Genomic DNA, 12,923 nt, shown 5'->3' with positions numbered 1-12,923 from the left:
GGGGCCCACCCAGAGCAGAGGAGCAGTTCTGACACCCACTTCTGATGCCAGCACACACCCACCTCCAGAGGCAGGCAGGTATCATAGTCAGAGGTACAAGTTTATTGAACACCCAGACTGAAGGGCAGGCCTGCTGTGTGCTGTCCTGGGCAAGGGCCTCACAAGCGCAGAGCCTTGGCGCCATCAGCAGCCTGGGAGAGGTAGAAGGTGGCAGTACCGCTGTACTGCTCCTGTGGGAAGGAGGGAGGGATGGGGTGGGATCCAAGCACAGCAGGGCCCTAGGAACCCATCTCTCCCCCACAACCCCCACCTCCGGCACCTGCCCACCTGGATGTGCCGCATCACCGCGGAAGCAGCAGAGGCCTCCAGCAGGGTCACCGTGCAGCCACCGAAGCCACCACCCGTCATGCGGCTGCCATAAACCCCGGGTGCAGACAGCGCAGCCTCTACCAGCTGATCCAGCTCAGAGCAGCTCACCTCATAGTCGTCCCTGCAGAGGAAGTTGGGGGCCTTGAACCGGCCCCATCCAGCACAGGGGACACAGCTTGTACTGGGCACACCGGAGGAGGGGGTCTCACCTGAGCGAGTGGTGACTCTCCACCATGAGGCGGCCGAAGGCCCTGTAGTCCCCACGGCTCAGGGCGGCCGCTGCCTGGGCCGTGCGCTGGATCTCACCCACCACGTGCCGTGCCCGCCGGAAGGCCTCCTTGCTCATCAGCTCTCTGCCAGCTGAGGGGGAAAAGGGGTCAGGAGATCCACTGAGTGGGACACAGTGCTGTCTTCAAGAGGCCAAGACAGCACAGGAGGGAAGAAAAGTTCTGCTGGGGTTTATGCTGGAGTAACAGTGGAGCCTCTGAGGGCCAGGGCTCCACCCCAGGTGTGTCCAGGGCATGCCAGGGACCCAGTGGGCTATCCCACCGGCTAACGCTGAAGAGGGCAGAGCAAGAGCAAGCTGAGTCACTAACGACAGCCCTGAGCCCCAGGGACTTTGAAACTTAATGCCGGGTGCCAGAGAGGTATGGGAGCAGGGGAGGGACGGAGCTGAGCTCTAGCTGACAAGTGACTGCCTTGAGCAGCAGGCCATGCTGGGAGAAGCGGGTGCCAGGAGCCCAGCCGGCGGCTACTGAACAGTCAGAGCCCACGAGGGGCCTGATGGGGGAGGAATGAAAGGAGGGGAAAGAGGCCAGAGGCAAGGGTAGGAAATGGAACAGAGAACTCAGGTGACTCTGAAGTTTCAACAGGAGTGACAAGGGTGAGGAAGTAACAGACAAGGGGAAGAAGGGTGCCGAGGTCCATCGGGGGTCAGGAGAAGGCTCCAGGAAATGGGGGGCTACAGGCTCCCATCTGAGAACTCAGTGGGGTAGTGGCGGTCGGCACTAAGCACTGGGGACAGCCTGGGGCAGGCAAGGGCCGAGAAACAGGATGATGAACAAGGGGGAGGGGAGGGTTCCGTGGGGAACCCCTGGGAGAGCTGTCATAGTAGATGGGCAGGCAGATTCAGAGGGTTAAGAAATGAGTAGGGGGAGGGTATAGCTGAGTGGCAGAGCGGATGCTTAGCATGAATGAGGTCCTGGGTTCAACTCCTAGTATTGCGATTAAAAAAAAAGAAATGAGTAGAGATGAGAAACTGGGAGCCATGAGCATTAGGGATTATTCCAAGAGGGTTGGCAATGGGAAGGAGACTCCATTTTAGGAGGTAAGAAAACCAGGCCTGTTTCAAAGCAGAAGGGGAGGAGCCAGGCAGAGAACAGGAAGGAAAGTGCGGGAGAGTGGGTGGGGGTGGCTAGAGCAGGACTAGAAGTCAAGAGTCCCTGAGGTACAGGGAGGCCCCCAGGAGTGGGACAGAAGGACTGAGGTGGGGAGGAGGGACAGCAAAAGTGCTCAAGTGTGAAAACCTCAGCCAAGGTCACCTGCACAGGGCAGGTCTGAAGGTGATGGTTCACCAAAAAGGACAAGACAGTCCCTGAAATGGGCACCTGCACACTGCCCGGGAGGGCACGGCTGCAGCAGCACAGCCCCGCAGTTAAGAGTACTCCTCTGCCTGTGTTCAAGTCTCAGCACTGCCACTTACTGGACATTCCCCATCAAGAAAATGGGAATAGTAATAATAATATCTGCTCTACAGAGTTATAAGAGAATTAAATGAGTTGATATTTATATGACCTTTAAACTGTTAAACTACCTTCCAGGCCATGTGTATCAAGATACTTCAAAATACATGTTATCTTTTAACTCTGTGCTTCTACTCCTAAGAAAATGCAGAGAAAGACATGTATAAAAACACCCATCACAATAAAAAAAGAGAGAAAACAAAAAAATTCATCACAGTGTTAGGTGTGATTATCAAAAATGGTTAAGTAAATCACAGTGCATGTGTTTGCTGAAATGCTACGTAGCTTTAAGAAGCCAGTCTCCAGAACTGTGAAAAAACTAATTTTTGCTGCTTAACAAAAAAAGTCATGCTGATGACAGGCATAGGAAAGGCATGATGACATGGCACAGGAAAGGTTCTGAGATAATGTTAAGAAAAGGGCAGGTGACAAAATTGTATATACTCAACTTTGAAAACACAGACGTAGAAAAACATGGAAGGAAATAAGCTACAATGCTGGCAGTGGCTACCTCTGGGGAGTGCTCTTAGAGTTTGTTATTTTCCTTTTTGTACTTTTCTAGATTGTCCACGGTGGAAACTTAATTCTCATATTAGAAAAAGCGATATTGAGACTTCAAGCAGCTCTGGAGTAGCAGAGTCAGGGGGAGCAGGCAAAGCCTGGCAGAGGTCCCTGGAGGTGAGGGGTGTACAGCAGGGCTGAAGCCACACCAAGACCCCGGCAGCCCCCGTGGGGTGCCCAGCCATCTCCTGGACAGCACGCACTCAGCCAGCTCTCACCCTCCAGCTCCTCCAGCTGCACCTCCCGAAGGCTCTCCTTGCCCAGCGCCCGGGCCACTTCCTCACACTGGCGTCGCCGCAGTGGGTATTCACTGGAGCCCAGTGAGTGGCGGACATTGGAGTTGGTGATGAGCACAGCCAGCTTGGGGTCCGACAGCGGCACCAGGCTTGTCTCCAGGGACCTGGGATGGAGATGGGGGAGATGACAAGGCTAAGCACCTGCTTGCCGCGCCAGGCAGGGGGCATGCTTCAGCCAGGAGCTCCTGATTCCAAGGTGGGAGGATACGAAGGGAACCCCTGACCTGCAGTCAATGAGCAGCGCGTGGCCTTTCTGCCCCAGCAGTGCGATGAGCTGGTCCATGATGCCACAGGGCACCCCTGCGAAGCTGTGCTCGGCCCGCTGACACACCTGGGCCCGGGCAGCTATTGCCCCCGAGTCTGCAGCACAGGGTGAGGTGGGAGGCTAGGGCCCAAGATGGGGCAGTAGGGGTAGGCTGGTGGGAGCAGCATTAGCTCCAACGACCCTCCAGGGAGATTCCCCACCCACCCCCGGAAGCCACAGTAGAGGGAGGAAGCTCTGATCACAAAGAGACCTCAGGGAAGGAGGGCTGGGTTAGGGGCCAGGGTCTAGGAGGTACCTGGGCAGAGCTGCTGCAGGAAGGTATACGTGGCCACTTCCAGGGATGCTGAGCTGGACAGCCCACCCCCCAGGGGCACTGAGCTGACCACCACTGCACTGAAGCCAGGGAGGGGGGCAGCTGCAGGGGAAAGAATGATGGTAAGATGGATCATCTGGGAGCATGAGCGCAGGAAGGGTATGTGTTCTGCTATGAAGGGAGACAGCTGCCTGGCAGCTCCTTGCACAGGAGTTTCAATTGTCAGAGGCCACCAACCTACTAGGTCAAGGGGTCTACCGCCCTCCATCCTCCTACCAAGATTCCTGGGACACAGTCTCCTAGCTGTCCTCCTGGTTTAGGGCCCTGGGGGTCAGCAGGCTGGGGCTCGAATCCCGGCTCCTCCAATCATGTAATGGGCAACCCAAGGAAGGTTCTAGAACCTCTCGGGGCATCAGTTTTCTCACCTGTAGAACAAGGATGCTCCACCCTGCATGGCTACCCTACAGTGGATCAGATGAGCTAATGAGCTTTGTGGCTGAGAAAGCCTGGTACTCCTGGTACTAGGGCGAACTTGACCCAGGCCTGTGCCCCATACCTGGGTAGTGCTGAATCACCCCCTTGACATAGTTGACCCAGTGGGGGGTCCCTGGCTCCAGTGGCCGCTGGGTTGTGGGCAGTGGAAACTGCAACCGCCGAGGCTCATCGGCATCCTCAGAGGTGGTAAGGAGGGAGACAAGCCCATCCGCCCGGGGGCTGCCCACCAGCACGGTCACAAGCTCCAGAGCCTGGCAGGAGAAACATAAAGTCTGCAAAACTTCCAATACCAAGGTTCTGAGGGATGGCAGGCCTCAGAGACAAGGAGGTAGCCTCCAGGAAATGGGGAGTGTCTCAGGGAAGAGCCTCAGGGCTCATCTGGCCTTAAGGGCTTTGGGTCCTGCCCCCACGGGTCTTCAGGGGCAGGGCTAGTGCAGCAGGAGTGCAGATTTGGACTCTGCCCTGACCACGAGCTCCCGACTGTGGGGCGAGGGGGAGAGAGGGCTCAGTAGGAAAACAGAATCAAAGGAGCTCGTCTGATGCCTTCTCATTACGGTGTGACCTCAGAGGGACCGTATTCACTCGCAAGCCAAGCTTCAAGGTTGGATGGAAAGAGCCTCAGGCTGAGGGAGCCACACAGAGAACCAGCTGTGTGAACCTGAACAGATCACTAGCCCTCTCTGAGCCTTAATCCCCTCCTCTGGAAATTTAAAAGGGCTGGACCAGGAGGCTTAGGGCTACTTCGCCCCGGTCTACGTTTGGGCCACCTTCCGCATTCCTCCACAATCTGAGGTGACTCGCAGGGCAATGGCAAGGTTCAGGGGTCCACAGCCTACTTCCTCGCGGATTCCCGGAGTCCTCCCTTCCAACGTGGGAAATGCCCAGTCCTAGGGTCTCTCCCACGTGCTCGCCCCCAAGCCCGGCGAGGGTAAAAGTTCGGCGCGGCCCGCCCAACAGTGCACGCGGGGAGATGGCGCCTCCCGCCCAGCCCCTCACCATGGGCAGCACCAGGCCCTGGTTGTAGTCCGTGTGCTCCCCGATGAGGTTGACGCGGCCCGGTGCCGACACGGCCAGCTTGGGCTCGGCCCCGAACTCCTCCAGGAAGGCTCTTCGAGCCTTGGCCAGCAGCTCCTCAGCCCGGGGCTGTTCCGAAGCGGCCATGACGCTCACCCTGCGGCTCCGCCGGGCGCAGACGGGTCGGCGCGGGATGCTGGGGGCGGGGCCGCGCGGCGTCGGCTCACATAGCTGCACGCGCAGCCCCCGCCCCGGCCGCGCTGGCCCCGCCCCGGACGACGCTCTCGGCCCAATCCCCGAGCTGCGCGCGCGGGGCGGGCTCCGGCGGGCTTTGGGAAAGACGGCTGGGCGCCCACCGGGCCGTGTGTCCCTGCTTGGTATTGGCCCGGACTGTAAGATCTGCTGCCTTCCTTGACCCTCATGCCCCTCTCTGTGCCCACACCCACCAACCCAGCCATCTACTCACAGCCAGAGCAGTAGAGCGGGCATCCAGCACACCTGGGTTTCCCAAAGGGATCTCCTGTGTCCTCAAGTCCTGTATGATCAGAGATCACCAGCCCCTGATCCTGGATCTCTCAGTGGGTGACCTGGCACTCAGTATAAATAGAGATAAGGAAAACCAAGTTTGGTGGTGACCAAGGAGTCACTTTCCTTAGGCTTTTCTAGAGTGGACCCACTGTCCCAGATCCTGGCAATGAAGTGAAGGAGGGTGACAATGGACAGCAGTGGGTCCAGCCCCTCCTGGGAGGATCTCCTGCAGCTGCCAAGGTGCCTTCTCAGCCCAGAGCCTTTGTCCCAGATTCTGGTGTCCAGAGTCTGACACCAGCCACTTCCTCTCTCACCAGCCTGCATCCTAAACCTTCAACTCCTGCCTGGATTCCTGTTCACAGTTGGTCACCCCATATGAAACCTTGGAGCAGAAAGGCTGAAATGTAAGCAGACTATCTGGGATTTAGAGTGAAGGCTTTGTCGAGGTTTGTGGCCACAGCTGTAGCTTGAGGTCTGCTCAGGGGTTTGCCCCAAGAGTGGAGAACTGCAATCAAGTTACCTCTGAAAACTCCTAGAAGTAAACATAGGGGTGTGCCTCTGTGACCTTGTACTTCATCAAAATAAAATACTTTTGTGCACCTAAGGACACCATCAAGGTGAAAAGACAAGCCACAGAATGGAAGAAAATATTTGCAAAATCATATATTTAAGGAACTTGTGTCAAGGATGTATGAAGAACTCTTACAACCCAACAGTAAAAAAAAATTTTAAATGGGCAAAAAAAAAAAAAAAAAAGAGAGACTAAGTCTGAGGACTGGGGATCAATAAAGAAAAGGTTTAAAAGCTTGAAAAAAAATAGGCAAAAGATTTGAACAGACTTTTTTTCCAAAGAAGATGTACAAATTGCCAATAAGCACATGAAAAGATGCTCAGCATCATTAGTCATTAGCAGTATGCAAATCAAAATCACAGTGAGATACTAATTCACACCCACTGGGATGGTTCAAAAAAAACCAAAACAGAAAATAACAAGTGTTGGTGAAGATGCAATGAAGTCAGAACCCTCATCTACTTCTGGTGGGAATGTAAAACAATTAAGCAGTTCCACAAAATGCTAACCATAGAGTTATCATAGGATCCAGCAATTTCACTCTAAATATACACTCACGAGAATTGAAAAGATATGTCCACACAAAAACTTGTATATTAATATTCATAGCAGCACTATTTTCATTAGCCAAAAGGTGGAAACAACCCAAAGGGATAAATGGACAAACAAAATGTGGCTTATACAGTGGAATATTATTCAGCCATAAAGAGAATGATACTGATACCTGCTACAACATGGATGAGCCTTGAAAACATTACGGTAAATGAAAGAAGGCAGTTACAAAAGACTACAAACTGTATGATTCCATCCATATGAAATGTCCACAATAGGCAAATCTATAGAGACAGAAAGTAGATTAGTGGTTACTTGGGACTGAGGGAAATGATAGCTGAGCACCAAGTTCTCTTTGTGGTGATGAAAATATTCTAAATAAACATATATGTGAATATACTAAAACCACTGAATTGTACACTTTAAATGGGTGAATTGTGTGGTATGTGTATTATGTCTCAATAAGCTTTTTTTTTTTTTAAACTGGGAATGAAAACAATTCCAGATTTCATTGATGGACTGCTCCTTTTGATCTTTTTCTTTTTTTTTTTTTAATTTTTTCTTGGAGGGGAGACAATTAGGCTTATTTATTTTTGATGGAGATATTGGGGATTGAATTGAGGACCTTGTGCTTGCTAGGCATGCACTCTACCACTGAGCTGTACCCTCCCCCCCTGCTCCTTTTGAGCATTCCTCAGGACAAAACAATGAGCGGCCCTTGGGGCTGGCTGAAATGGAATTAAACTCACAAACCATGCCTCCCCATGAGGTAGTGATGTGGGAAGCATCCCTTGCTCTGAGAATCCTTTACCCTCCTCAGCCTTGGTGTCCAGCAGCCCTGAGCCCAAATCTCTGCCCCTACTATTGTGTGAGCTCAGTCAGATGATTAGACCTCTCTGTGCCTCAGTTTCTCATCTGTAAAATGAGGCTAGTGTTTCCTTCCCAACAGACTATTATAAAAGGAACCAAATGAGGTAATCTTCAGAGTGCTCAGCCCAGCCCTGGCACTCAGTAAGCACAGAATAAATATTTGCTATTACTATCAATCATTCATTAATACAACAAACATTACCGGACTCTCCTGCAGGCAACTGGCCAGAGAAAAGCCTCGGGCTTTCAAGCTTTGATTGGGAGGCAGTCATGATCTGACTCCCCATCCCCGACTGAGATAAATGCTATGATAGTGTAATAGTAAAGAGCTTTCAGAATAAGATTAAAGAGGAGGAATTCTGACCACTGGGCAGCCCACGCCCTTGTGTTTTATTTCCATTGTTTTATTTTGATTGAAAATACTGGTTTTGACCATCCCTTTGACCTGTCTTTATGCTTTGTATTGTTTCCGTTGTTCTCTGAGAAACTTAATTTGACCCAAGAACAAATGCTCCTGTTCGTTCACCCAGACTCTGAAACATTGATTGCACTTGGGAGACCTGTTTACTCTCAGTGTTTGAATCTCATTTAGCATGTTACATGAAATTTGTTGGAAAGGAAGTCTGTCTGTGACTTTTGACCCTGCCTCCCATTTCCTGGCCAGATGTCACAAGATTAGGGGGAAGGTGACACCTTAAAGGGGACACTGCCACCCAAGGTCTGTCCTCTGCTTTGCTGCCCAAAATACTTGTATCAGAGTAGCCAGAGCCAAGTCTCACACAGGACTGAGTTGTCATGATAGAATTCCCGGTAATATCCACCCCCAGGGATAAATGTCCAGTGGCAAGAATACTACCTGTGCCAGCTGAGTGCCCGGTGACCCAGGCAAGCCTAGAAGTCACGAAGGCATGTTTGTCCAGGCCATGGCAAGACCTGGCCCACCACTGAGGACAGGTGTTCCAGAGGCGCCTCTTCTCTTCCAGACTCCACAGCTGTCTCCCTGCCCAGTTCTTAGCCCTTGGGCTGTCCCTGCTAGACCCGGGCTTTCTTCACAGGATGAAGGTCTGTGTGCTTCACGCAGCTCTGGCATCTCCACTGCAGATGGACTTGGTTCCACACCTCCCAGGCTAATATCTACAGACACAGTGTCTGACAATGATTGCTCTCAGCAGATGGCCCAACCTCTCCCCCATCCTGAGAGGATCTTTTTGTTGTCCCAGAGGGTTAGCCTATCTCCTGATTTGGGCCCTCTTGGCCTTTCTGTAACATTGCTGATAATAGCTTCTGTAATACTGATAATACTAGTATTGAGGTTGCGGGCAGCCCTGGGATCAGAGCTGAGATGCGGCCCGTAGGGCAGTACTGCCTGCTTACTATCAGTGCCTATTCTGATTGGTCACTGCTCTTCACTTCTGTTGTCAAATATTTTTAAAGGCACCAGACATTGCACAGATTGTTTCATTAAATCCTTATAAGCCTATCGGGTAGGTACTGGTTTTATTCCCATTTTACAGATGAGGAAAAGCAGCACAGATGGTTTAGGGAACTCATCCAAGTAGGACAGCTGGGCCTTGAACCTGGGTCTGTCTAACCCTGAGCCTGTTCTCTTAGCAACCACCCGAGGAGCACCCTGACCTGCTTCAGCCTCTAGTCTGCCAGCCTCGGCTTACTAAAGTATTAAGATCCAAAGCTCAGCCTCTGAGTAGGGAACAGGAGGGGCAGCTGCTCTCCTAGACCCCTGGAGCCCCAGTTCCTACCTGGAATGCTCCCAATTTGGAAGCCAGGCTAGTAACCAATGCTCTTGGGAACCTGACTGACTCTTTGCCACTTGTGCTGGGAGCAGATCCAGCCAGCTGTGCTGTGGGGCTGCCAGGGCCATTTGGGTTGGCCAGCAAACACACCTGGAGTCTCTGCTGTGTGCCAGGCACAACTCCAGAGGTAGACTGAGGCCCTGCCTTCGGAGCGCCAGGAGCTTCTTGTCCCTGCTAAGAGGGGCCAGCTGTAGGCCTTGTCTTTATTTGGTACCCCCACTGTGTCCCTGAAGTTCCTGCCCTGTAGGCTGACCACCACCCTGTTGATGGCCAGGCAGGGAGCAAATCCAGACTCAGGAATGCAGCTGCGGCTCTATTCCTGCATCTCACACTAGGCACTGCAGCTGGCCCAGGCCTCCAGGTCACTGGGGATGGGCAGGAGACTGGCCAAAGGCAGGGCACTGGGGAGGGAGAAGCCCTTAGGCTGCAGCAGGATCCTCAACTACATGATGCCTGGGCCTTGGACCCAACCCTATCCTGTCCCCTTGACTCAGTGCTAGGCAGTGAAGAGCTTATAGGAAAGGTCCCGGGGCCCAGTATGTCCAACAGAGGGCATGGGAAGGGAGTGGAGGTTAATGGAGACTGAGCACCTCCGTGGGGACGTGTGCAGTCCCTCACACACCCCTCAGCGAAAGGCAGCTCGTCCTAAGCCTGCAGCCCACCAGCCTCCCTTTCCCAGAGGCCTTCTTGTCGCTGGTACCGATGAGTCCCAAGATGGCCTTTTTCCCATTCAGCCCACTCTCCCTTCCACTGTCTAGTCCGAGAACCACAGCTTCCTGAAAGGGAGCTGGAAGCTTCCAGAGAGAGGACCCCAGACTCTGACTGCCCGACCACACCCTTCTGTGCTCTTTTCCAGGTTACACGTGGCCTTAGAGCCCCTCCAGCAGCCTCACTTAAGCCCCTCCGCTTGCTTCTCACTGAAGCTGAGATGACAGCAGAACCTCTTAGCTTCTTCCATGAGAAGGGCAATGGGGCAGGGGAATAGGGGTAGAGGGTCCTCTCACTGAGCCTTGCTCATTTCCCAGGCCTGCTGACAAAGGGGTCAGGGAGCCGAAAGTTCAGCCACCTGGCCCGAGAAGGTCATCAGCCTTTTCCCTGGGGGTGCTGTAGGATTTGGGTTAGCAACCTGCGCAAGTGCCTGCTCCTCCTTCCTTACTTCCTCAAGCTTTGCCCTCAGGAAGGTAGCTGGAAGCCTGGCTGCTTGTGCTGAAGTTGCTGGCCAGAAGCCAGGCCCAGCATGATGGAGCTGTTGAGGCTGGTGACATCCCTGAGGAATACCTCGAGGAAGGTGAGACCACCACTGGGGTGAGGGAAAGAGGAGGCTGTTGAGCTCAGGGAAGGCGCCCCCAGCTCAGCTGAGCTCTCCTATCAGTGCCTGGGGTGGGGCTGACGGAAGTGCACTGTGATTACCTGGATGAGCTGATTGTTAAGTGCTCCCAACCCAAGGGATGGAGACATAGGGGTGGGGACAGGATGTCCAGGGTGGGGGCTCACAGTTCTGGTACCCAGTGGACCACAGTGGCAGAAGGGTGCGATGAAAACTACACCGCACCTTTCTCTGTGGCAGGCTAGGCTGACCGTGGGCCTGAAGCGTGGATCCCTGGCCTGCTGCCACCGCTCCCACCACAGGCTTCCTTTCCTGCAGAAACTTAAGACCAAGCCCAGGGGATTCCTGCTGACCGTGTGGCAGACTAGACTGTGTCCATCCCCTGCTGCCCTACCTGAAGGTGATCCAGAAGGGGTCTGCTTTCCACCTGCTGCAGTCTCCAGCCTCAACACCTGACACTAGGCAAGCAGTTGCTTGCAGGGAGCCAGGCAGGGGGAGCCCCAGTGGAGACCTGAGGAATGCACTCCCCCAACCCCAGCCGAGTCATAAGGCAAGACTTTCCTGACATTTCCCCATAGAAAATTTAATGAAAAATACGTTATCATCATTATTAAATGATATTATCAAATGAAGACCATTAACAAGAAAGTCTAAACTTCAAAGACTTTATTTGTCTCATCCATCAAGGGCTCGGATCTCCATCAGCTCCAACTTTCGCTTTTCTCCTTACAGTCTCACCACCTACACCAACACATATATGGACAGTTTCCTAAACTAAAAAATACTTCTGCCTCCTGGGTTAAAAGTATGCTCGAAGTGTGGAAGCTCAAGTTGCAGTTTTTAAGCAGCAGATTCCAAGCTGCCCAATAAAATTCCTATATTGGGGAGGCTGACTGGGGAAAGTTGTTTAAGTGTCAGCCACTGGAATGATAACTGGAGACTCATCACCATAGCTGTTCCGCCACTTGTGCTCGGACACTGCCAGACTCCACAGCACATCACATTATTTCACGATCTAGGATTTCAATGTCCTTCACAAGCAGTGTGAGTAAACTGTCAGAACTGGGGACTGTTCCAGAGCTGGTTATGATGGACCTTGCAGAAAACCAGTTCATTATATTGTACTGGTTTCTACCTTTGACACCTCATAAAAGCTCATTAAGTTACCAAGATTCCCAAGCAGTTTCTAATTTACTTCTCAATAGTAAGCCCCTTGACCCTTATGTTTGAAACTAATCCAAATTAAAAAGTATTACAACATAAATGTCTTTCTACAGCTACTGACTTCACATCACACAGAACACTTTTGTCTGAAGATAGGTCTGATGATGGGTGTGGTTCCTGTGCCTTTGTCTTGCTAACATCACACACTATGCTTCACTGGTGGCCAACACTTGTGAAGAAAACTAGTTACATACTTAAAAAGTGGCTCAGACTAACAATGAATTCTACATCTGTGGGCTTGAGTTTAAACAACTTGCTGTATAGAGTTTAAACAACTTGCTGTATAGAGAGATCTATAAACGTGCCTCACAAACAAGGTCCGAAAACAGCTGCCAAGTATGAGTCTTAGAATTTCAAAAGAAATTTACTTTCCTTGGCCTACACTGCACCTTGAATAAAAGTATTTTTATTCGTGGACAGTATGGGGGAGTGAACCATACAATTGTCTTAAACCTACAATGCAAATATGGCAGTAATGACTTTTTCAGAGCAGAAGGCTGTTTACATGCTTTGTTATGTATTTTTGTAAATAGTTTCCTTTGACTACCAAGCAAAATCTGAAATGAGCTAAACTCAAACTTCAAGAACCTAGATGATGAATATACTAAAGCTTTGCACACTCAATTTAGGTTTTTCACACTTAGTTGAATAAACAAGTTTATTTGTAAATTTAGTCAACATACATAATTGACCTAAAAACTTCAATAGAAGGATTAAAGTTTAAAACCACTTGGAAAGCCATCCCTATGAAGTGATTTTCCCAGGACCTTATACCAGATGACACTATCTTAACTGGCAGAGGTTCCATAAACTGGAGCTGTGTGTCCCTCCCCCACAGCAAATTTACCCTAAGGGTTATAATACAAACTCCACAAGAAAAGAACTTCGGTATAATTTCCCTCCTGACAGAAAAAAACTCAACCTAGTTATGAAACCAATCACAACACAAAGCTGAACTACTGTATTAGTAACAGATGATGCTGGT

At 51.5% G+C, this 12,923-nt stretch overlaps 1 protein-coding gene across 1 annotated transcript; it reads right to left on the bottom strand.

Moving 5' to 3' along the window:
* Positions 1-81: 81 nt before the first annotated feature.
* Positions 82-5,250, bottom strand: GALK1 (galactokinase 1). The gene is made up of 8 exons (XM_010998406.3): positions 5,038-5,250; positions 4,103-4,292; positions 3,529-3,648; positions 3,193-3,328; positions 2,891-3,072; positions 579-729; positions 328-490; positions 82-230 (listed from the first exon to the last, which is right to left on the bottom strand). Exons 1-8 carry the CDS (start codon positions 5,200-5,202, stop codon positions 159-161), a joined length of 1,179 nt encoding a protein of 392 aa, XP_010996708.1. The 5' UTR covers positions 5,203-5,250; the 3' UTR covers positions 82-158.
* Positions 5,251-12,923: the final 7,673 nt, after the last annotated feature.

This window comes from Camelus dromedarius, chromosome 16, assembly GCF_036321535.1.
Source record: "Camelus dromedarius isolate mCamDro1 chromosome 16, mCamDro1.pat, whole genome shotgun sequence".
Lineage (NCBI taxonomy): Eukaryota > Metazoa > Chordata > Mammalia > Artiodactyla > Camelidae > Camelus > Camelus dromedarius.
Note: the sequence above shows the minus strand (reverse complement) of the source record. Positions and strands in the feature narration are given on the sequence as shown.